At 45.2% G+C, this 25,718-nt stretch overlaps 1 protein-coding gene across 1 annotated transcript in view; it reads left to right on the forward strand.

Moving 5' to 3' along the window:
- CRYBG3 (crystallin beta-gamma domain containing 3) overlaps positions 1-25,718 on the forward strand; it is a 185,178-nt gene that overhangs the window by 51,424 nt on the left and 108,036 nt on the right. The window contains exon 3 of the mRNA XM_083171955.1: positions 18,918-19,327. Coding sequence (XP_083028081.1) covers positions 18,918-19,327 — 410 coding nt within the window. The remainder of the gene's footprint in view (positions 1-18,917; positions 19,328-25,718) is intronic.

Consider the following 25,718-nt stretch of genomic DNA (forward strand, 5'->3'; position numbering starts at 1 on the left):
TGAATCTAGCAATCTCCCCGGAGGCGTAGGACGTAGGAAAGGCCCCTGAAATCCCCCCAGTCTCCCGCAATCACCTCTCGGCAGGGCATTTTACAGTGGGGCGTGGCCACGACGATGAGACTGCAATGCCACGCCCCCAAACAGGGTTAATTAGGTTAGCCCCTCCTCTGGCCCTGCCCCTTTCTCAGCATGGCCGCTGCCCATGCCCCCTTCTTCTTCTTCTAGCTGGCTGTCCTCTCCCGGAGAGGACAGCCCAAAAGTAGGCAACTCTGAGAACATTTTACGGTGTATTTCGGCACTTCCTCCATGGTATGATAACATTTAACATTTATTTATGAGTAGCTTTTTTTCCATAAGCCAATGCGGTATAGTGTTAATGACCTATAACATATACATTCCTGTGCTGCAGAAGGCTCCTGTTAGTTGTGATGCTATTAATCTACATTCCTGTAGTTCACAGATCTCTCTAGAGATCTTCAGGCCATTACCCTGTGGCAGATACATATTTGTTGTGTTTTGAACAGCAAATAATACTTAAATACCATAATAGAATACAGGATGTATTGATGTACCTTAATCCCAGGATGTCCGTAAGGGGATACGGTCATATTGTCTACAGAATTTAGGTCTACAAGCATTAGGTCTACACCACTAGGTCGACCTGCATTTAGGTCGACCTGCATTTAGGTCGGCATGACTGAAGGTCGAGATGGTCATTAGGTCGACTTTTATAAGGTTGACAGGGTCGTTAGGTCGACATGGGGAAGGCGTGGTAGGAGAATAAATAGTGTGCCTGAAGCATGGCAAACATAAAGAGCCATGCGAGGGGACGCGGTGCTATGTTGACTCTGTCGACGCTTGAAAAAAAATCAAAAAAAAAATCAATGTCGACCTAATGACCCTGTCGACCTAATGACCCTGTCGACCGTATACCTGTCGACCTAATGGCCCTGTCGACCTAATGGCCCTGTCGACCTAACCCATGTCGACCTAAATGCAAGTCAACCTAATGGTGTAGATCACAGGTCTTCAACCTGTGGCCCTCCAGATGTTGTGGAACTACATGTCCCAGCATGCCCTGACAGTTTTGGCATGCTCTTATAGAAAAAAAATGTGGCAATGCATGTTGGAACATGTAGTTTCACAACATCTGGAGGGCCACAGTTTGAAGACCCATGGTGTAGACCTAATGCTTGTAGACCTAAATGCAGTCTGACGAATGATCCCATTCCTCTGTAAGGAACCCTCATACCTATAAATAACATACATATACAGTATTACAGGAACTAGGATTGACAGCGGGCAGGGCGCCGGGGGGCGGACCGGGCCCGCCGACGTCACAGCTGGGGGCGGTCCCGGGCTGCTGACGTCATAAAAGGGGCGTGCCCGGGCCGCCGCCGTCATGAAAGGGGCATGCCCGGGCCGCCGCCGTCATGAAAGGGGCATGCCCGGGCCGCCGCCATCATCAAAGGGGGTGTGCCTGGCCGCCACCGTCATCAATGGGGGCGGCCCCGGCCCCTCCGAAGACACTGTGCTGCCGGGGAAGCACCGGGCATAGCCGTCTACAGCGACGCTGGGCTTCCCCATGAGGCTGTTTTAGCGGGGAGCTGTGAGAGGGGCAGGGCGCATTTTGCCCTTTAAAAATAGGGAAGGGTGCAGCACTAAAACAGCCTAGCGGGAACACTAGGAACATGCCTTCTCCCCATAACTACAAAGTAGAGGGGATACGGTGCGAGGTTGACACTATAAAGGTCAACATACATTTGGTCGACCACTAACGGTCGACAGGGTTTAGGTCGACAGATGAAATAGGTCGACATGGCTAAGGTTACATCTGCCCCACCTGCAGTGCACATGGTTCTGTCCATTTGAGAAGGAATTTGCCTTTGCTAGTGAACCAGAATAAGGGCCTATGACCCAAGTAGAGATGATGGAATAATGCATGTTCACACAAACAGCCCATAAGAATATTCATGACGCATCGTCTTGATTCAAAATTGGGACTGATTTACCCTCGTTTCCTGTCCGAACCCCTTCTGACCAACCCTGTAAGAATGCATGTAATCCCCATTGAAAACAATGTAATGCAAAAATTACTGGTACAGGGTCTAGATTCATTCAACGTGTAAATATAGTACAACAAAAAAATGTTTCAGGTTTCTTTGTTCGTGTAATGTAACACCATTAGATTTGGGCAATAAGCAGCATAGACGTACTTGAAGAGTTTCCAAACAATATTTCATTGTGTGAGCCAGCCTGTGGGGAACCCGGGGACATTGCACAGTGAAGTGGAAATCATGACATCCAGACACACGATGTTACAGTCAGCCGATGCCAAATCCCAGAGTACACACAGGACAGCTACACACACACACACACAGCACACATGGTCAGCGGTGCAAGGCTGAGATTTCTGTTTGCATTTTAGTGGCAGTTGCCCAGAAAGATTCTTGGCAGCATTACATCTATATATCAGTGCTACAGCAGCAGGCCAGGAGTTATCATCGGGAACAACTGTCATCTATTTCCAGGGCCACAACAAGGTTTTACATTGTCCCCGTTTTTGTTTATCCTTAGTGACAGCCAACTGGATAGTGCAGTTCCTAGTTTTTCTGTAATTGTTAAGATTCATTGAATTAAAAAATGTTTATATGGTAAAAAGTTTGGAGCTTAGTTGCATCATTAGGCCCCGCCCACTCATGAGGTCATTGTCTCAAGTGCTATCTCCACCCCCGAGCCCCCCCTCTCCAGGTCACCGGGATTCCCTACATTAATCTTCTCATTCTGTCTACTTCACTAGGAAGTGAGCAGGATGTGGGAGAGGTGTCTAACCCCGGGGTCAGGGAAAGAAGGCGAGATATAAAGTGTAGAGAGATAACGTACCAGCCAACCAGCAATATCATTTTACAGGATATCTATTTGTAAATGACAGGAGCTGATGGTCGACACGTTTAACTGGTCCACATACTCAAGGTTGACATTGACATAAGGTCGACACAAGCAAAAGGTAGACATAGGCATGGTCGACTGAAAAAGGTCAACAAGAGGTTTTCACATTTTTGTGTCTGTGTTGACATATGTCGACATGGACGCAGTATAAGTGTACCGCAGCCCCTCACATGGCTCGCCATGCTTCGGGCACGATGCTTCGCTGTCCTCGGCGCACTGTTCTATTCTCCCACCATGCCCGAGTGGATGTTAAAGAATGAACCGGTCGGTTCAACAAAATGAAAAACTCATGTCAACCTTTTCTAGTGTCGACCATATCTGTGTTGACATTTTGCTTGTGACGACCGTCTGTCAATTTCGACTTTGAGTATGTCGACCATTTAAAGGTGTTGACCTACCCACTGTGCACCATTAGTGGTTGACTGTCAACCTAGAGTCAATCTATCATGAGTCCAGATACCCTAAGCCAGGGACTCCTGAAAATGAGGTGTCTGCAAATTGTATTTGAATGCTGGCAACTATAGGGCTACAGTTATCCATAGCAACCATTCATACATTTCACTTCATTGGTTTCCCTTACTGAATGCCTATTTAATGCCTTGGCTGGTTGGTTGGTTGCAGTGGCGCAACAATGCCACTGCAGTCTAGGACTTGCTTAGGGGAGACGGGGACGAACAGGCACATGGTATCTGCAGCTACTATGCGGTCTGACCATTCACATGGAAACAGTGGAAAATGTCCCTCCACCTTGAAGGAGTCTGATGATAGAGGTCCTATAGGGTGACATTTAATAGGATGAGAGATTCAGAAAGAGAGAGATTTGGTAAGAAAACTCCAGGTTTTTTTAAGGCAGCAATCATTTACACTTCATAATCAAACTGGTTTTGCAGTGTAAATGATTGCCGCTTTAAAAAAATGAGATTTCTTTCTCACTTTCTAAATCTCTCATCCTCTTAAATGTCCCCTCTAGTGTCTGTCAGGAAAGCATAGCATGTATACTCAGATTCCGGGAGGCTTGCACGCCTGTGATCACAGAACCCCTGGCAACGAGCATGAAACCATTAGCAGCGAGCATGTTACCCCAGGCAATGAGCATGTAACCTCTGGTTTTAATCATGAAACCCCTGGCAATGGGCATATAACCCCTGGCAATGAGCATATAACCACTGGCAATGAGCAAGAAACCACTGGCAACAAGAATTAAACCCTTGGCAACAACGAGCATGTAACCCCTAGCAATGAGCATGTAGGTGAACCAAAAAAAAAATTATGGGGAGGGCGGCTGGGGGGGGGGGGGGGGGGGGGGTTGGGCACCAGAAACCACTGGTTGGTTGGGTAATTAGTTGTCAACAATTTCATAAATGCCTGCAGTACAATTGTGAGCATAATGATTTACTATCATGTTTACAGTTTTACTGCCGGGGAGCCTAAAATACTTTAAGTAGAATTTCCCACATACCTGTAATGGTTGTCGATATTCTGATTGTCAACAAGATATATGTGTTGCATTGTTTGCTATGGGTTACTGTGCTGTATATGTCTGTATTATGGTAGTAAATAAGTTTTTTAGAAACATTTTGAAGGAGATGGATCAAACTATCTAAAGAGGACCGGTGGACAACCAATCAACTCCTACTTAAGATAGCTACAGTAGAATCTTAATGGTCCACTTGTCCTTTGTAGAAGGTTTAATACATCTGCTCCTTAATCAGTCATGAAACCAGAAAAGTTATTGAGTAAGAAATCCCAAATTTTGTATACAGGTCCAGTCTCCTGTATCCGCAGATCTCTTATCAAAAAATATTCCAAAAACCGTGGGGTTTTTTTAAGAATATTTCAGATTTTCTTTTTGTCCCCACCCCTTTTTTTCATATTTACCAAGTCCCCCGATTTTCACGGCGGCCTTCAGGATCTTCTTCAGCGGTCCCAGGAATGCATTGCGCGCCTGCAAACTCGCACAATGCACCCCTGGTGTTAGGAATCTGGAAGGATCCCACACTGGGAACCACCGGAGGTGACAGACCACAGTCCGAGCCCTAACTCTGTTAATCCCTCCAGAGAGCAGGGGCACCTGCAGAGCTAAGACTTCACCTTTAATAGCCACGTTCAAAGGGGTAAATTAGATTCACCCCAACCCTGGTGCCACAAGGCCTTACGAGGGGACAAGGTACCCCAAAACTCTCCAGAGTGGACAAGATGAATTTCTAACTAAAACCCGTAGCAAAATGAGACTCAAAACAGACTGTGGTCATAACTGTCCTCCACGGGAAGGGATACTCCAGCAGACCACATACACAAGTCTCAACTAACATCTACCCCTGAATGAGGCCACATGAGGAGGAAGTCCGGGAGGAGAGGGGGACACACATCTCCTCACGAACCTCTTCAAACGCAACAATACGTGAAGGTGTTAAGTATAAAGAAATATATTGTGTATACTATACGGCACCACTATATCCTGGATGACACACAGTACCAACAATATGACTGCTACATAAGTCATGAAACGTATCCACAGAAAATAAACATAAGGACCTCTGAGTATACCCTCAGTATAAGCATAACCCAATCTAGGAATACCCAGCTGGACAAATTACTTTGAATATCCCGTTATGCATGAGGTTCCCCAAGAGGAAGGAGCAGAGGACACTTATCTGAGTGGAATATGGTGGCTCAGGGTAGCGGGCATAAGAGACCAAAGATCAAACAGACCACGGCAGACAGGACACCGAACACAGGACTCAGGAACCTGCACGGCAGACAGGACGCCAAACACTGGACTGAGGTACATGCAGAGTATCACTGGCATCTTTCTCAGGGACGCTGGTGCAGTTATGAGCCACTTGTCCAATCAGAGACCCTGGGCCACCAGTGAAGTCAAAAGCTCTCCTCGACTGCCGCACAGAGCATCTAAGTCCCACCGGAAGTCCGGCCCGGTCCTCCGGCAAAAACTCACTTGTCCTCCCCCGGCGCCTACTGCCTGGCAACAATGAAGACACTTCTGCATCCCGTCCTGGATACCCACTTGCGGCTGCCCTGGATAGGGACACCACCGGACCCTGGCGCCTAACACCTGGGACCACTGAAGAAGATCCTGAAGGCCGCCGTGGATGCCGAGGGATGCTGTGGATGCCGTGGGACCATTGGGAGGAGCAGGTAAGTATGTAATTAAAAAAAACAAAATGTTTCCATATCTGTCTCCTGTTCCCCACTGTGCACAGCTTTCACTAGGGGGAGCTACAGAGCACGCATATGTTAATGGTAGTTATCATTACCCTTCTTTGAAAAGCTAGAGATCGAATGGTTCGTCACTGATGGTTCCATTGGAACTGTACGTGGATGACAGGAAACCATCAACAGAAAATCTTCCATGGTTACAACCAGTGGCAGTTTTTACCTATGGTCTGTAGGGCTGCAGCCCCAATCCCCCCCCCCGCCACTGTAGTGAAGCCAGATGCTGTGTGTGAGACTACACTGGCTTCACTGTGACCGGCAGTGACTTCCTATTGGAAGTCCGACCTGCCAGTTATCAAAGGAGTACCATTGGGAGGTGTTCCCTCCCTCAGGGACACCTTTCTATGGGCTGCTGAGAGAAATCGAAGATTGCACATGCTCAGAACCCACATCGGTACTGTGCACACGTTGGTCCCGGTGCCTGTCCTTTGTATTGTACAGGCACCAGGACCATGATTCGCCTTCTATGGGCTGTTGCCGAAGCGCCCATGGAAGCTGGCCGGATACACAGTACAGAGGTTTGTATGCACCAGTCCTGGTGCCTGTCATCATAGCACAGGCACCATGAATGCTGCAGGGATGAGGAGGATCGGTGGCGGCTGTAGGGGGGATGGCTGCCCCCGTGGCCAGAGACAGACCCCCTCCCCCCAAAAGCTGCGAGCCGCCACTGTATTACAACCATTGATAAGCTTCATTAGTATTACCAGATTGTGGTAAACATACGTTGGTAACCATCACTGGTAGAAGACCATCCCTAATTGGTCACTTAGGGTTGGTCTTTGACCATCGATGGCTAGCAACTGTTGATGGTTTGCCGCCATCAGAGGTAATGGAGTTCAGCTTTGGTGCATTTTATGTTGGAAACTATATGGAATGCTGCGTGTCTAACAGTCTCTGCAGTACATAGCTATATCTACACAGTGACTTGTATCAGCCTGGTAATATTCTATGTACAGCAGCAATAACACCATTGGATCATATTGCATGGGAACAAACGGTAATGAGCGAATCACTGAGGGGCATCGCGGAGTCTGTGTTCTTGGTGACCTGAGCACACACAGCAGTCAGCTATAGCTGCTGGCCAATTCTCACTTCTTGGAAATCATATCCCCAGAAGTGCTGGGCATGTTGGCAGATGCTTGGACATGGGGAATGTGTCTCTGCAGAAGACACATGCTCATACACGCTCTCCTTGTTGTATGTTTGTTATGTGCATCAGACTCGCTCATTCTCGGGTCCCAGGAGTTTTGATTTGTCATTATTGAAACACATGGATTGAAAGTTTTAGAAGCTTGAATTCAACAGCTGTTATATTAGTGCTCTTGTACATTCTTGATGTGACAGTAATTGGCTGCGGTTCATTGAGTAAAAGAGAGAGGCGACTCCTTACAAAATACAAAATCCGAAATGTATTCATTTATTTTAGTTATTAATTGTGACTTTTAAGATCCAAATGAATGTTATTTTAAAATCATTATTCTAATTGTGAAAATTGGTGAGCAAACATTTTTATTTATCATAATGACCTGTAATGTGTACCTTATATAGGAAATATCATCTTTTTTTACAAATTTTATTTGAATTTATATAATAAATGTGAGCGACGCTGGCATTTTTGGCTGATATTTTGCACACAGATGTTGGCACTCAAATGTTAATGTAAATATTGCTGTCAGTCCACCAAAAACTGGATTAAAGTATAGGTACTTGTGTATTTTGGCGGCGCCCGATTTCAGCATTGTGCGATGAACGCATCACATCGCATGCCATGTACCCGATGGCATGCGATGCGATGCGATTTTGACCCCCTATGCGATGAAAAATCGTATAAGCACCCTAAAGGGTGCTTACAATGTTAAATGCACCCCCACGCCACCCCCCCACTATAAACATGAACCCGAAGCGTGGCGAGCGCAGCGAGCCCGCGTGGGGCGGCGGTACGCGTCCTACGACCTTTTCATACCCCCACTATCCACGTCGGCGTGGAGTTGAGAATAGAAAGTGTGGCGAGCGCAGCGAGCCACCGAGCCCGAAGCGTGGCAAGGGGACGCGGATACCTTCACAGGTATCCGCGTCCCCTGGCGGGCTTCACAGGTGTCCGCGACCCCTCGCGGGGCTCGCCACGCGGACACCTGTGAAGCACGCCAGGGGACGCGGATACCTGTGAAGGTATCCACGTCCGCTCGCCACGCTTCGGGCTCGGTGGCTCGCTGCGCTCGCCACACTTTCTATTCTCAACTCCACGCCGACGTGGATAGTGGGGGTATGAAAAGGTCGTAGGACGCGTACCGCCACCCCTCGCGGGCTCGCTGCGCTCGCCACGCTTCGGGTTCACGTTTATAGTGGGGGGGTGGCGTGGGGGTGCATTTAACATTGTAAGCACCCATTAGGGTGCTTAACATTGTATAAGCACCCATTAGGGTGCTTATACAATGTTTAATCGCATCGCATCGTATGGCATTGTATGCCATGTACAATGGCATACAATTTGAAAATTGTATGCCATCGCACACTATGGCATGAAATCACGTCGCATCGCATACCATCGCATGCGTTATGGTATGCGATGCGATGGGCGCCGCCAAAATACACAAGTACCAAAGTATATAACAGGGGTGTACCGCAGCAGCTGTCAGTTTTTGATCACAGAAGTTACCTCCATGGCTAGTCGGACCCGATCTCCCTTGAGCTCCCCAGGGGGGGGGGGGGCTCACATCAGCTTTACATGCGATTTACCTCTGACTCCGACATGTTGCACACAGGACCACGCATCAGGTCGGAGCAGATGTCATACTCATGCGATTTGGCCCGATTTCACACGATTTCTCGACCAGATCCATCGGAATTGGGTGAAACTAGTGTATGGGGGCCTTTACCAGTTTCTAAGATCTTCAATTGATTAGATTAAGTGAGGGCTGCCTAAGCCAGAGCGTACTTAAGAGGCTTACATTTTGTGGGTTGGCAGGAAAGAGTTAATGACTGCTAGTTGGCTAAAGTTAGTTTCAGTTTTGTGGTTAGCCTATGGAAGAGCTTAGGGGCGTGAGCTTAGGAGAGGGGTATATAGGCAGGTCCTTACAGGATGTACTTGCTCATGCAGAAGTATTTCAGCCCCACCCACCCTCCCTTGGCTCTAGCATCTCAATTTATAGTCCATTCTTTGGTACATTTACCATTTTCAGAACTTGGGCGGTAGGGCGTCACTGTCCAGCGGTCACTTGTGGCATGAGAGGGCGCTGGGAGGCACTACCCCCTGGAAAGACGGCGGGGTGTCATGCCTTTGCGGGGGGGCGCTGTGGACACTTCGTCAGCGGAGTGTACACACCGGCCAGAGATGGGGTGGTGAGACTTCCCAGCGTTAGGTTGTGCCTTAGTCGGATGGGGCGTCTCAGTCGTCCACATGTTAATATCAGTCAGTTGGGGCGTTTAATTCGCCGCCATTTTTGATGTGACTAGAGCTGGTCATCGAAGAAGGGTCATACCACATAATAAATACCATATGACCTTTAAATCTAATTGTTATGGTGTCCGTGTCTTTAATTGTGTCAGCGTGAGTTATTTTTAGTTAAGCTAGCTTAAAGTGTTTGTTAAGGTTCAAGCCAAATAAATGTATAGACGGCTTATGCTGTCTGCTACAGTCCAGAGTGCTGAGCTGCTGATGGACCTGGGAGCTCTGAGATACCGGGTCAGTGGCTGCCCGGGAGCAGCTGTGTTGCAGTTCTTATCTCTGACATGCTGTATAATTGTTATGCTCCCAGTCTCTCCATTTCTATCTTAATAGGCAAAGCAGTGGCCAGCTTTTTAACCTGGCCATCTAGGCATGCCCATCTTAAACTGGCCATACATCAGGACGACCAGCATCAGATTCGGGTAGTTTAACGATTTTCCTGGCAGCTGCCCAGACACACAATTGACCTGGGGTACTGCAGGCATGGCTAATTATAATAGCTTTAAAAACTATTAAATCTATGCCCCTCTCTTTATAGCCCAACCAGCAGCCAGAACATGCAGTATAAAGGACAGTACGGAGCTGCCAGTGGCAGCAGATGCTCCCACCAAACCTGCCTTGTGTGTGGATCTGAGGGTTCAATGAGTCCGATTCAGATATGGATGACAGTGAGGCACCTAGGCCAAAATACTAATGTTCCATATTTTGTGCATTTGCAGTAACGACCGGCAACAGCAGTAGCAGACCAGCTGCAGATTGCCGTTTGGGGCGGCGATGGGCTTTGTTTACCAAAATGGATACGTTTTGGGACACGTTGGATCTGCGGTGGCTGGTTTGCATGACCCCATGGATTTCTATGATCCAATGCTGCACAGATCACTAATGCAAGCAGGAGGCGGCTTCTATGGGTTCATATGGAGTTTGTAATTCTGTAATTTTGAGACGTGAGAACCTTTGTGGCAAGAGTGTGTGCCCTATATGAGGCTTTAGAGCTCGGTGTGGTCAAGGCCCACATTTAGGTTAGTAGTCTTTAAAGAGAGCTCATGTTCTTAAGGTTAAGTGCTGCCTTTCCTTGGAGCCCATCCAATTCAGTGTTACCTCAGGTCATAGTTATTGTTCTGCGATGCGATGTGATTAAACGGATGTATCCCACACCAAAGTGTTTCTGTAAATTAATTAGCTGATTTTGCTATTGTGGACAAGGTTGGCACAGGGCAGGACAATGCATCATGCTGTCTGAATCTCAAGCCTGGCAAGGTCACTGGCGTTAGCAGATGAGTAATGCCTATGTACTGTAAGGGCTATTGGGGCAGATGTATTAAGCCTTAAAAAGAGATAAAAGCCAGGGTGATAAATAATGATAAACACCCAGGACCAGATTCTCTAAGCTTCAAAAGTGATAAAATGGAGAGTGATAAACAGCCAGCCAATCAGCTCCTGTCTGACATTTTTCAAACGCAGTCTGTAACATGGCAGGTAGGAGCTGATTGGCTGGCTGCTTATTACTCTCCCTTTTATCACTTTTGAAGCTTAGAGAATCTGGCCCCCAGCCCCTTACTGTCATTTTTCAAACACAGCCAGTAACATGGCAGTTAGGAGCAGATTGGCAGGACTTTAATCACTCTTTATCACCCTTGTGTTTATCTCTTTTTAAGGTATAGGGGGTATACAGCCTGGTATTCCAACTGTCGGAACATCCTGACAGTCGGAATCCCGGGCAGTTTTCGCTTCACAGGACTGTAACTCGACAGCCAGAATTCAATGTTTAGGCTGTCTGGTGTCAAAAAGTCAGAGGATTGGCGAAAACATGACCGTAGGGAGGCTGTTCTGTAGTAAGCGAGTCCCGGCCAAGATTGAATACCTTAACTGCCGATATTTCCACTGTTGGATATATCGGCAGACATTGAATACCCCCTTATCTGCCGCATTGACTGATCCTTGAAACCTAACCAAATGCCTTATACTGTAGCCTTTCCCTAGTAAGCAGATGATCTGTAAAGACCTATACATACACAGCGATATTGTGAACAGTATCACTTAGAAAGGTGCTTCTGAGCGATATCGTTCACAATCGTTCACAATCGTTCACATCTAGCGTGCGCGTTCCCACGCATCGTTAACGACAATTTATGTCTTTTGAACATGCAGGTCATTTTGTCTATATAGCTAATGACCTTCATGTTTAGCGGCCCCGATTATGTCACTGAACAATATCGACCGCCAATATCGTTCAGTGTGTTTGCACGATATTGGCCGCCTGCTGCCGATTTGGATAACTATATCAACCGTGGCCAGTGTCGGCTGGTGTGTGTGGGGCTTTAGCGACTCAATAATTAAACAAATAAATTAAACCTCTCCAGGGTGTTGCCAGAAAGGAGGTTTATTTCTGAGCTCCATCGTTTCTGACGCGCAAGGGGACAAGTACTATTTGACCGTGTAGTAACTTGAAATTTTGCACCCCATGCCAAAACATGTTTCTGGCTGCATTCTTGTTGCCAGGGGTTTCTTGCTTGTTGCCAGGGGTTACGTACTTGTTGTCAGGAGTTATAGGTGTGTCATGCTTGTTGCCATAGGTTTCTTGCTTGTTGATAGGGGTTACATTCTCGTTGTCTGGGGTTTCTAGTTCATTGCTAGGGGGTTACATGCTTGTTGTCAGGGGTTACATGTGGTTCATGCTCTTTGTCGGGAGGGTTACATGCACATTGTCAGGAGTTAGGAGTTCACAGCGCACTCCTGGAATCTGTCACTTCCTGATAGTGCTGCTTACATTGCGCTCCTCTGACAGATGCTAGAGATCCAGTAGGGCCTCTAGAATCTGTCTAATTCAAGATGGCAACCATTTTTAGTGGGCTTTTTTAAGCAGATTCCTGATAGCCAGACCATATGGCATCTGCCGATAGAGACCCTGCACTCCCACAGCGACCCCCCTCCGCCAGTGCTTGGGCTGAGGTGTTGTTTTTATGCCACTGCTGTATTGCATTTTTTTCCTCTTTTATCTTGATGGTAGACGCAGGGAGGATTTATTAGCAAAGTGATTTGATAGGTAGTAATAGCTTGGTGGGCGGGAGGTAATGGGACGTGGCTACAAAAACAACTGTTGCCACCATTTTCTGGGCGTGTCCTAGTTAGCCACTATGAATTTGTTGTTCTTTGGCTGGCTATACATCAGAACGATATGTAAGCAGCTGATCCAGTGGGCGACGGAACCCTGCATCGGCAAGTGCATAAATAGATTTTCGGATGCAGGTGGGCAACAGAGGATGTTATGCTGCGTTTGGCAGCTTGGCATTGTTAGCTATGTCTTCTGGTTGACCATGCACAAGTTATTGAATCATTAGCATCGGAAATCTGTCTTGTGAATGCAGCTGTGTGCACCTATGAACCATGGCTGAAGTCTTCTTAAGGCAAGAAACCTGGGTGCCACTAGGACACTTTCAGGAAATCTTACACTGCATAGCTGCTAATGCATAACTAATGATTTACACTTTCTCGTTCTGCTGGTGTAGGAATGTTTCCGTCTATTATGTAATATATTTGGAATGGATTAGTAATTGCTGTGGAATGCTTCTTCATATGTGACAAATTGGTCTTCACTTTTTTAGGTTGGCAAAATTGCATAATTACTTATATGAAATAATAATGTTGGAAGTATGAAGCTCATTTGACTGCACAAACATTCCGCGTCAGTATGTCCGGAGGCTCCATTACTACAGCCAAATGTATTAAAGAACAAACGCACGAAGAGGGGTACAACTATTCGGGTACATGATGGCTGTTGTGGGGCTGCACTTCCCAACATGCCCTGATGCAGTTCTAGCATTCCCTTATAGCAGCACTGTTGTTGAGCATCCGGCAGCTGGTGGGCTGCATGTTGAAATCACTGGACTAGAAAAACTTTTCAGGTGAGCCCCATCCCTTAAACAATCAAAATGTGCAAATAATGTATAAATAAAGGTAGCAGTGCTTCTACCTCACTCCTGCACAGGGTGGCCAATCCCAGGGTCGGCGGGATCCCAGATTTTGGCATGTGCAGTCTAATGCCGGGCAGCGTCTGAGCATTCACTCAGACACTGCCCGGCTGTTTCTGACCCGGCATTCAGCTCTGCGCAGCGTGACGTGGTGTCAGAGGCTATACCTCTACGCCACCCACATGCCTGCTCAGTGCAGTACCCCTGCACCACCTGCCCCGCTCCCCGGCTGCATCATCTGCCCTGCCGGACCGACCAACCATGTAAGTAATTAGGCACAGTGGTCATTTGGGGTGGGGGGACGGTTTTTAAATTAGGGAAGCCCAATCCCAAGATTGAGCATTTTTTAATTCCGAATCCTTAGATTTAAAAAAATGCCCTGGGATTGGCTTCCCTACTCCTGCAGAATGGTACTCACAACCGCTGTGTCTGTCGGGCGGCGTTCGTCCCCTCCAAGGGTCCCAGCATCTTCCTTTTTCCAGGGGGGAAATGATTTCCACCACCTCAGTATATTCCTTATTTCATTACACCGTAACTAGCAACTATGAAGCGCACAGCAAACCTCCTGTCCAAGATGTTGCCGGTCTTGTTCTTAAAGTCTGTCATATATGGAAGCTTATTACATTCTAAGATGTTGATGAGTCCTAGTCATCCGCCTCACTGCACTTGCATGTTCCTTTAAGAGTCACGACAGTCCGTATTTCTGTGCATTTTTACTTATTTTCCGCATAGTTCTACAGTTCGATAAGTTCTACGCTTGGATCTCCCTCTGCGATTTTTACGTTTTTTTTCCAGTTTACTTAAACTAGCTTCGCAGATTCCAATTACCATTAATTAAGAATTCACTCAAATGGTTCAGGCATCATTAAAAAGCGCTATTTGTGATTGCAGAATAATCTAATTACATTAAATCAGTTTGTTAAATCTCTTTATTACTTTGATGCTGCATTTTATAACTGTTCTACTTTGAATGGGAACATTTGGAAAAGTACATAAAGTAGCACATGGAAAACATGTCAGCAGCACAATATGGTCTCTACTACGGAGAATGCTATAAAACGATGCTGTAAGCTCCTGTGGTTCTTCTACCAGAGCAAGTGATGAATTAACATCTAGATACCACAGCAATCACATCCCCGGGCCACTTTTTGGGGGGATGGATTGCTTCCAAGCCGGGCAGGCTAGACTGGGATATGTCGCATGTGATGCTGCTGCCTAGGAAGGTCTTGGGAAGCTGAAGGGGGGATTTGGGGGGTTGAGTCCTCCGAGGGGAGAAGTCGACTTAGTGTATACTCAGACTTACCCAGAAAGACAGAAAGATTTTAATATGTATAGTTTGGAGCAGAGAAGGGAAAGGGGGGACATGATAGAAGCTTTTAAATACAGATGTAGCCACTGTCATCTGCGAGTAAGATACATGCGATGCGCTGCAATTATTCACAAACGGCAATTGCACCATTAAAGGCTCTGGCTTGTCCGTGCAGGCACATTAGTAACACCACCCATACTGCCTTGCGTATGCATCGCTGGATGGATGAGCATAGCTACATCTGGATATCAAGGAAGAGAAGTATTAGAACATGAGGACGTGCGCTGAAGCTGGAGGGAGGGAGGGAGGTTCAGGTGAAATTTAAGAAAAAAATGGCTTCACAAAAAGAGTAGTGGATACGTGGAATAGCCTCCTGCAGAGGTGAGATAGACATTGGACTATCTTTGGTTTCTTATATAGCACACACATATTCCGCAGCGCTTTACAGAGAATATTAGAACATTCACATCAGTCCCTGCCCCTGTGGAGCTTACAATCTATATTCCCTACCACATGTGCACGCACTCAGACATTCTAGGGCTAAGGTGGCCATACGTCTACAGATCGATTGTCAGATTGGGCTGGTTGGAACAAAAACCTGGTAATATCTGAATGACAGTTTTTGCCAGTTTCCCAGCATTTCAAAGCAAACGGTCAACTGTCATTTGCGCTCATCCATTACCAGGATTTTGTTCCAACCAGACCAATCTGATCTGTAGATGTATGGCCAGCTTTATATTGTATATTGTATATTTTTGGATTGTGGGAGGAAACCGTAGTACCCGGAGGAAACCCACGCAAGCACGGGGAGAATGGTGAGAATTGAACCCATGACCTCCGTGCTCTCAAAGACCTAAAGGTGCCCATACTGTACATGGTGTGATGAGTTGTAGGTGTGATTTGAACTATACAGTGCTGTACAATTTGAACTTCAGTGCTATGTGATGCTATGGGATTTCCATTTGAACTGCCTACAATGTGCTACAACAGTGAAAACAATGCACATCATACTTTTTGCACTATGCAAAAATTAAGTACGAGGGAGCGGGCATCACAAGCCCCACAGAAACACGGTGCAATCTGAAGTACATGTTATATACGTTTTGAACTTAAAAGTTAAAAATGCATACAATAATCGGACTTAGGCCCTTATTCTGGTTGCTTCGCAACCAGAATGCCTTCGCACGGGGACCGATGGTGGCGCCGTGCGCATTTCTGCACATGTGCATACGCCGGGTGCGTGCGCCCACGGCGAACAGACTGTTGATAGCCATTGAAGGCTATCTTTTGCACAGTCCGTATGCGAGGGGATAGTAGATATGGTATAGATTTATTCTTTTTTTCATAGTTATACCATGATTTTAAATTCATTCCTCGGGTTTTGCCGATGATTTGGAGTTACATGCGATATTAAGGAAGCACTTCTCATTTTGTTTACTAGATGTGGTTATTTCTGAGCGTGAAACACTCCGCTGTATTTTTTAAATGAATTGTGATTTGTGGAGCTGGCCGGTGGCCAATATTTGTAAATAGGGACAAGTCCAAGGTTTAAGCATTTCCAGATGTCTTTGTGATGCTAGATGTTTATAATGGATCCGTAGTTATTTATTGGGTGTCTCCTGCGTCCCTATACTGCAACACGTTTCTCAAGTTTCTGTCTAAATTAGACATGAGTTTTCCACAGATATTTCACTTACTCCTAATGATATATAAATACCCCAGGGTGGGGGAGCGGCAGAGGCAATGATGATGTGGGCGGATGGATTTTTGCCAAAGCTGTGGGTGAGGGCACGGTCACACGGTCCTGGGCTGCCTGTGATTCACCAACTTTACTGTGTATACATCCTATGTGGGGAGTGGCCCAAGGTCATACTCAGCACTACTATAAATAGTTCCAGTCGTTATTATCCTTATTATTACGCTTTATTTATGTGGCCCCAAAATGTCATTTCCTGACACAGGACAGCTTTACAGTCTTTATCTGAAGTTATCTGATGCCCCGTACACAATTCAGCGTCAGTTTCTATTCGGTTTGAAATATAGTCCAAATCAAATCGAAAGTGACCCTGAATCGCACAGTGTTAGCAGCATTCGATGCAGATTCCATTCAGATCAACGTCCCCGCGGCATTGAGATCGAAAGCAGAAAGCAGAAATAGGCTGTGCAGGCAAGTTTATAGGGGTGTACACACGGGCCGATGTGGAGGCTGTCGATACCGCTTCGATATGGATGGCTGCCGGGACGAGGCAGGGTGCCAGCATTTGGCGGGAGGGAGGGAGGGAGGGGCGGTGTGCTTGTGGGGGGGGGGGGGGGGGTGTTTGGGGGGTTGCAAGCTGCATTGAGCAGCATGACACTGCTTTCAATCTCTGTGTAGGTTCGCCATGGTTAGAAATCATAATTAAAAAAAAAAACAACACAGGCAGAGGTCCAATACTTGAAACTACCTATCAGAAGGCAACAAATTATGTAATTAATCGATTTTTTATATTCATCAAAATAATTGTTTGACACTTTATACTGTATAAAGCGAAAAGAGAAATTGGTAGGAGCTGACGTCACACACCCTCCCCTAAAACACTTGGGCAAGCCTTTTCCCTGACACTCCCAGAAAATGATCGGGCGACACCCACAAATTCTGGCTTGCTGTCAATCAATTTTCATATGGCTAGCTATGAAAAAAGTCAATGGATTTTATTCCAGGATGGCCTTGCTCATGCGCACTACAATCCACTAACATCCGCACATCGCCGGCTACCACACAGATAATGATCACATATGCACTATACATATGCGATAATTATTGTAAAGCACATAGCAGATGCTGACCGGAATCAGGTGAGGGGGGAAAGCGTGTGGCGTTGCAGGGTGGCAGAGGTCAGTGCGGGGCGGCGTGGGTCGCGGTAAGAAGCCCATAGGCTTCTATGGGGTATAGCCAGGTTTTGCCTCCGGCACCCGCATCATTGAGAAATTTCCATGGGAACGCCCAGCATTTCCATGGAACACCCATGAAATGCTGGTTGTTCCCATTGGCACAGCCTGTGCCCACGCCCCCCGCCCTCACGGAACGGCGAACAAACATAAATGCCTATGTGCAGTCGCAAAACATTGCTCCCCCGTGTGAATGCGCAGGGGAGCGATGGGACCTGAATAAGGTTCATATTGTCAACGATTTCCCTTGATCTCCCATGCAAACAATGTAGGGCATACACACTGAACGATATCATTAATGATATTGTTCAGTGAAGTCACCCAGCCGCCCCTGCTGAAGGTGCGATATGTTAAATGATGTGGCTGAGTCGCTCATTTTGACCCTTTTGACCGATAATGTTTAAAATATTATTTAGTATGTATGCTCAATATCGTTAGCAGTGGGCGCTCCCCTTGGTCCTTAACGTCCTCCCCTGTCCTCTGTACATACAGCTCAATTTGTCTACAGTATATCGTCCATGACTGCATGGTAACAATATCGTTCAGTGTGTATGCACTTTATCGTTTGCCAATGAGATCAAGGGAAATCGTTGACGTATCGGGGAAAATTTACTAAATGAAATTTGTAAAAAATAGGTGTATTTGTATCCAGAAATACACTTATTTTTGACATTTACTATCCCGAAAATACGGCAATTCATATTCGTATTGATAGCACATCAATACGAATACGTATTGCCGTATTTTCGGGATAGCAAATGTCAAAAATAAGTGTATTTCTGGATACAAATACACCTATTTTTTTGCAAATTTCCTTTAGTAAATTTCCCCCATCATCCTTAGACGATATCGTATAGTGTGTATTGAGCTGCATGTACAGATGACAGTGGGAGCTGAGCCTCGCAAGCGCATATCATTAACGATGTTGAACATATATCGATCAGAAGGGCCAAAATTAGCACTATAGTTTAAATATCGCCTAGTGTGTATCCACCTTTACAAGGAAGAGGGCAGCCTGTGCTACAATACAGGGAACCCCAATAAAGCAAACAAAATAACTGTCCATTCTGTACTCTCCCTTTAGGTAATACAGCACCAAGTTACCAGTTCTTCCCTGCAAACCACGTCTGAATCTGAGGAGGAAAAGGATGGAGAGACCACTCATAACTCCAAGGAACCTGACGTTGAGAAACAACCAAGGGAGAAGTTTCTTAATTTTTTGGGGAGCCTTTTCCATTTCTCACCGAAATCATCTCAGGGGAATTCAAAACAGACTTCTGCTGTCCAAAACCTAAGCAAGGAACATGAGGACGCACAAGCTAAAAATAACTTGGATGAAGAGGACTTACACCAGGAGCAGGCACTGGATGTTTGCAGTGGAACAGAGCAGGCTGCAGATCAGAGCACAGCGTATGAAGAGGACCCGGTGGTCAGTAATAGCGACGCAGTCAAAGACGTTGTAAAACAAGAAGAGCATGAAGACATGTCACCAAAGTAAGTACAAGGAGCAGACTAATTGTAATCTAAGGTTACCTACTGTTAAACATGACTTTTTTTTGTAACAGTGTTCTTCACTTTCAGATTTAAGAAATAGCAATCTAATCTCCACATCATTACAATTATCAATGGGATGTGTTCAATGTCAACATACACAGTATAGTAGACTCATAGGGGGAGTTCTATTTCACATGGGATGTTGCTATGGGTAACCAATCAAATACTATCTATTATTTTCTAGAAGGCGCTCAATAAGTAGATTCTGATTGATTGGCCATAGCAAAATCAAGGGGCGTAACTAGATATTCGTAGCCCCCATAGCAAAAGTTTGCAAGGGCCCCCTATTTAGCAACTGATGGTGATAAATGTATGCAATACATATTACTTAGACGGTAAAGATGGGCCCCCTTCAGCTCTGGGCCCCGTAGCGGCTGCACCCCTTGCATCTATGCTAGTTACGCCCTTGGTAACATCCCGTGTTAAATAGAACTCAGTAAATTTCCCCCATAGAATAATATAGTATCACAATATTTAATAGTAATATTTATGTAAATATATTGTGCAGCATTATATTACTAGCATCCTATGTGTGTGGTGTAAGAAGGAGAAATACAATATATAGACTTTTTTTCTGCTACACTATACTTAAATGTTAGTGCACTGTGCTTACATGTTAGTGCACTGTGCTTACATGTTAGTGCATGGTACTTAAAGGCTAGTGCAATGTGCTTCTCTGTACCCACATATTAGTGTACTGTACTTACATGTTAGTGCACTGTACCTACAAGGTAGTGCACTGTACTTAAAGGCTAATACCTATATGTTAGTGCACTGTACCTCCATTGTATTTACATGTAAGTTCACTGTACCTAAACGTAAGTGCACTTTACTTGCATGTTATTGCACAGTACTTACAAGTTAGCACACTGTATTTACCAGTTAGTGCACTATACCTACAAGTAAATGCACTGCATTACATGTTATTGCACTGCACCTAAAAGTTAGTGCACTGTATTTACAAGTTATTGCACTATACCTACATTTTATTGCATTGTACCTTCAAGTAACTGCACTATACCTTCATGTTATTGCACTGTACCTGCAAAGTAGTGCACTGTAACTACAAGCTAGTGCACTGTGCCTGCAAGCTAGTGCACTGCACCTACATCTTATTGCACTACCTACATGTTATTGCACTGTACTTACAAGTATCTACACTATACCTACATGTTATTGTACTGTACCTACAAGTATCTACACTATACCTACATGTTATTGCACTGTACCTACAAGGTAGTGCACTACCTTGTAGGTACAGTGCAATAACATGTAGGTATAGTGCACTACCTTGTAGGTACACTGCAATAACATGTAGGTATAGTGTAGATACTTGTAGGTACAGTGTAATAACATGTAGGTAGTGCAATAACATGTAGGTAGTGCAATAACATGTAGGTAGTGCAATAACATGTATACCTACATGTTAGTGCATTGTATCTGTAATTAGTAAGCAGAAACATGACAAACTAAAGTAATAGATATCAAAAAGAAACCAAAAAATGTTAGTAAATGTTTTCACATATTCACGGTTAAGTAAACATACAGTAGTATAGAGCCTTCATTTAAAACCACTACACCTCCATTTTCAAATGTATGACCTCCTCCCTCCACTAAAGCCGACATTCCTGCTACATCTCCTTTTTTGTATCACTGAAACACTAGCCTAACATCTGAGAATACAGTCATTCAGTTACTCCATTATCACTGGCTTTGCAGCTATAGGCCTGATTCAGTTTGGCTCAGTAAGCAATGAGAATCGTTGCTTACTGAGCGCTGAAACGCCACCCTGCCAAATGCCCGCCTCACACCGCCGAATCCCATTGCTACCATCCGAGAGGATGTGTTCACTAGCACATCTCCCCGCATGCGTTCGCTGACCATCAAATGATTTCTCCTGCCTTCGGATATATAAGTCAGTCTTAACTGACTTTTATTTCATTCGGTGTCTGCCAAAGAGGGGGGCGGCGCGCTCACATCCTGTCACTTCTGCCCCGGGCAGGCATTGGTCCGCCTGCGTTCCCATGGGAACCCTCAGCATTTTCATGGGGCTGACCATAAAACGCTGGGTGTTCCTATGGTCCAGCCAGGAGCTGATTGGCTGGTTGTTTATCACTCTGCATTTTATCACTTTTGAAGCTTAGTGCATCTGACCCCAAGTCTTCCAATCAGTCAGTCACTCTCTCATAACATGACATGTAAGGAGTTAAAGGGAATTTATTTTCATAGTTAAGTATTAGCATTCCAATCAATTAATGTATGTTTTTCATACCTGTCCCTACTTTTACACCACTTTCAGATTTATCCAGACTCTGCTGTTCCAGCAATTAATGGCTGGTGTAATCATTCATCTCAGTTATATATATATCCTTGCTCATTAAACATGGTCAATAACTACAGTTATAAAGATGTGCAATCGTTATATCCAAGGTTGTAATGTTTTATTTAAAGAACATATACATTTAAAGTGATGTAAGGCAAGTCTAGGTGATAGGATTAGCACATGCACAGCAGTGTAAAGGTTGTACAGGTTTACTATGCTCTGGATCTCTATCTGGTAACCTGTACATCACGTGTAACTATAGCCAGTCTACTGGCATAATCCAGATTCTATGGGGGTATTCAATGTGGGGTCACGGCTGTGACCATGTCCCGTTCTCGGTCAGCTCGACTGGGAAATCGCAGGCGTGTTTCAATGGACGAGAAAGGGGCGTGGCCGCGAGAAGTTGCAGCTGGGAGCTCGGCAATTCCCAGCCGTTCTCGGCAGAACAAGCCTGACTGCTTGTGAAGTCAGGCTCGTTCTGCGAGATCCCCTGCTCAGTGCTGTCGAGGAAGACAGCATTAATAGGGCCCCGCAGCCATCCCCCCCCCCCCCCCTGGGATATGCAGGAGATTGAATACCCCCATATAGGGGTAAATTTACTAAGATGGGAGTTGTATTACACAAGGGTTGCTGCTATGGGCAACCAATCAGAATCTACTTTGCACCTTCTAGAAGATAATAGATAGTATCTGATTGGTTGCCCATAGCAAGATTCCATCTGAAATAGAAGTCCCTTCTTAGTACATTTCCCCCTATGTTTCTATGAGAGCATTCGAAGCCTGATTTCTGTGATCATCTATATATGTGTCTAGTGTTTGTGTGTCTCTGAAACACTGCCATCTGTTGGCAGCGAGTGAAACTACATCTCTTGCTCTCTCACACATGCACAAACACAGAGGCAATCACAAGGTAGCAGACTAGCTTTCGAAGCATTTGCTTTGAGCGGGCTTAATAGTATGAAGATAATATACTAGCTCTTTCAATCGGGCAAAGGATTGCTGGGTAGATCATTTTACCCCTTTTCACCCCAAATTTTTAATAATCCCTGCTGATACCTCTTTCAGACAGAATAGCCCCTAAATCCTGGCTTTTACTCGTCATTTGAGTGCCGGGTTGTTTCGCAGGTCCCAGCCTGACCCCTTTTCACACAGAAAAGCAAATTGCCTGGTTAAACCGAGTAATTTGCTGATTAAGACGGGTATTTAATCTGTGTGAAGGGGTCACCCCAGGTCAAAATTCCCAGCTCTCCAACTCTGGTAAATTCCTGAGTCGAGGACTTGGGAATTTTGAACAGAGATGAACCTTACATATAAGAAAAGGACCCATGTTGAACAGCACCACTCCCCCCTCATATATAGGCCATGCCCAGGGGCGGATTGGGCCACCGGGAAACCAGGCTATTTCCCGGTGGGCCGGTCCCGACCTGGCCGATTCCCCGGCTGGGCCGCCGCTGTTCCCCCTTGCTTGGCCACGGGCCGCACTCGCACCGCGGTTAGCGGCCGCGGCGTCCGTCTGACTCCTGCCCAAACTAAAGATGGCCGCAGCCGGCAATGACATGATCAATGCTGGCTGGCCGGCCGCGTGAGCACTGTACGTCTCCGTTGTTCCGGACCCCTTGCTGGCTGCACATGTAATCTCCTCTGGAGGTAAGTGGCCATTAACACCCCCCCCCCCCCCCGGCTGGTGCTTGGTACACCGCCAGCACCCCCCCCCCCACCGGGTTGCTGTAAAAATATCCAGTCTGTGCACATGTGAGAAGCTCTGACCCTTCCACAACTATGCGACAGCTTCAGGCTGATTGGGGACGGCGCTTACATCTCAGCCTTCTCACCCGTCAAACACCTGTGCACGCCTGCATTTTTCTTTTTTTTTTTTTTTTTTTTTGCTTTATATATTATTTATTTATGTCTATAGAACCCCTAACCGGCGTGCATGCTTTGTGTCTTCTGTGACATTAAGGGTTAATTTGTTGTTGCTAGGTAGATGTCAGTTCTTTTTTTTTTTTTTTTTTTTTGATCCTCTCGGATTCTTTATTAAAGTTTTATAAATTTCATAACAATACAAAAGACATACATACAATAAAAAAAAAAAAAAACATAGGTGTGATTTAGGTACAGCATTTATAAATTATACAGATTTATGGTAAGGGATACTACTTCAGACATCATACTCGACTAGCAGGCTTACTACCTCATGTCCAGTGATTATACACATTTGTGAGCTTTTACATATAGTAAACACAACAGTTATACAGTAATTTATGTTAAGAGGTACTCCTTCAGACGTTGTATTCAACTAGCTGGCTTATTACCTCATGTACTTACTCGCAGTGTGGGCTTGTACATTTAGTAAACCCTTGTATCTCTCCAGGGGGTACTTTATTCTTTTCCCCTTTCCCTTTTTTTCTTTTTTTTCCTCTTTCCCTTCCTTCCCTTTCCTACCCTACTCCAACTTTGTGCACTCACTTTTTACTTTCCTATTTATAAATTAACTTCCCCCCTTGCAGCCCTTCCCGGGGCATTTGATTTTTACTACAGAAATAAGTACTAGAAAAACTAAAAAAGTGTTCGCTAAATTCATAGCAATCAAATATATATGTGCTTTACCCATCAATTTGATTCAATATATATGTGAATTAGCCTTATACTTAATTCGATTCTACTCAAAAATATAGCTTTACTTGCCCCACGACAACTCCAACTTAGTGTACTCCCTTTTTACTTTCCTATTGTAGAACACCTAAAAAACAAAAAAAGTGTTGATCTTTTAATAAAGTAAAAAAAAAAAAAAAAAAAAACCCCAGAGGAGGGGAAAGAGATATATACGTGCTTTGCCCATATGCTTAGATCAATATATATGTGTGGATTGACCTTATACTTAATTCGATTCTACTTAAGACTTTTACTTTAATTGCCCCACGGCATCTCCAACTTAGTGAACACCCTTTTTATTTTCTTGTTGTAAAATACCTAAAAACGAACATTAATTTTTTAAATAACACTTTATCCCTTTCTTTTTAAATACTTAAATTACTTATTAAATGTTTATGTGAGCACCCACTTATAATACAGTTTAATTAATGTGAACTTTTTGCTTTACTATACAATGAAATATACCACCTGTCCCAAATATTATTAAATTTTTCTATCGCCTTCCTGGAGAGATACAGGTATTGTTCATGATTAGCCGTACTGTTTACCAAGGAGATCCACTCTTGGATTGATGGTCCCTTTTTCCCCATCCAACTTCTCGCAATCGTGACTTTAGCGATTGCACATACATTTATCAAAAATTGAGCAGTCCCTTTTGGTGTATCACTAGGCCATACCCCCAGTATTGCCGACACGGGTGAAACCTTATATCCACTCAGGCCTATATCTGATAGTACTTCTTCCACCCCCTTCCAGAATTCCCGCAGGTACTCGCATGCCCAAATCAGGTGCCAAAAATCGCATTTTGGCAAACGACATTTGGGACAGTTGTCCCCACCCCCGTGGGAGTATTTATTTATCCTATCCGGGGTCAGATACGTATAGTACATGATATTCAATTGAACTTGGTGAATTCTGGGTGAGCTCGTTGCCTTACACATATTTTTAAGGGCATTACCCCATATTTCCTCATTTAGTTCTGGGATGTTCACCAGCCACTTCTGCATGCGCCTCTCACTATCATCCTTCTGGGCAATGGTCATAAGAGTTTTATAGCATTTTGATACCAACTTATCCTTCCCCATTGCATTAATGGCACTTTTAACTGGGGATTCCTCAATTAGCAGTGGAGTATGCCGCGTGTATTGTGATGTTGCATTTCTCATTTGGAGGTACCTATAAAACATGCCCCTTAACAAGTCATACTCGGTCTGCAGCTGCACGTATTGCTTGAGTTCTTGCCCCTCAAATATTTGCCCAATAGAGTGTACACCATACTGTCCCCAGGCTCTACTGCCCTGACTGTCATTCAGTTTACTATATATCGAGCTTGAAAATATATTTGTATCTGGGTCAA

The sequence above is a fragment of the Crinia signifera genome, chromosome 2, assembly GCF_055691185.1.
Source record: "Crinia signifera chromosome 2, ASM5569118v1, whole genome shotgun sequence".
NCBI lineage: Eukaryota > Metazoa > Chordata > Amphibia > Anura > Myobatrachidae > Crinia > Crinia signifera.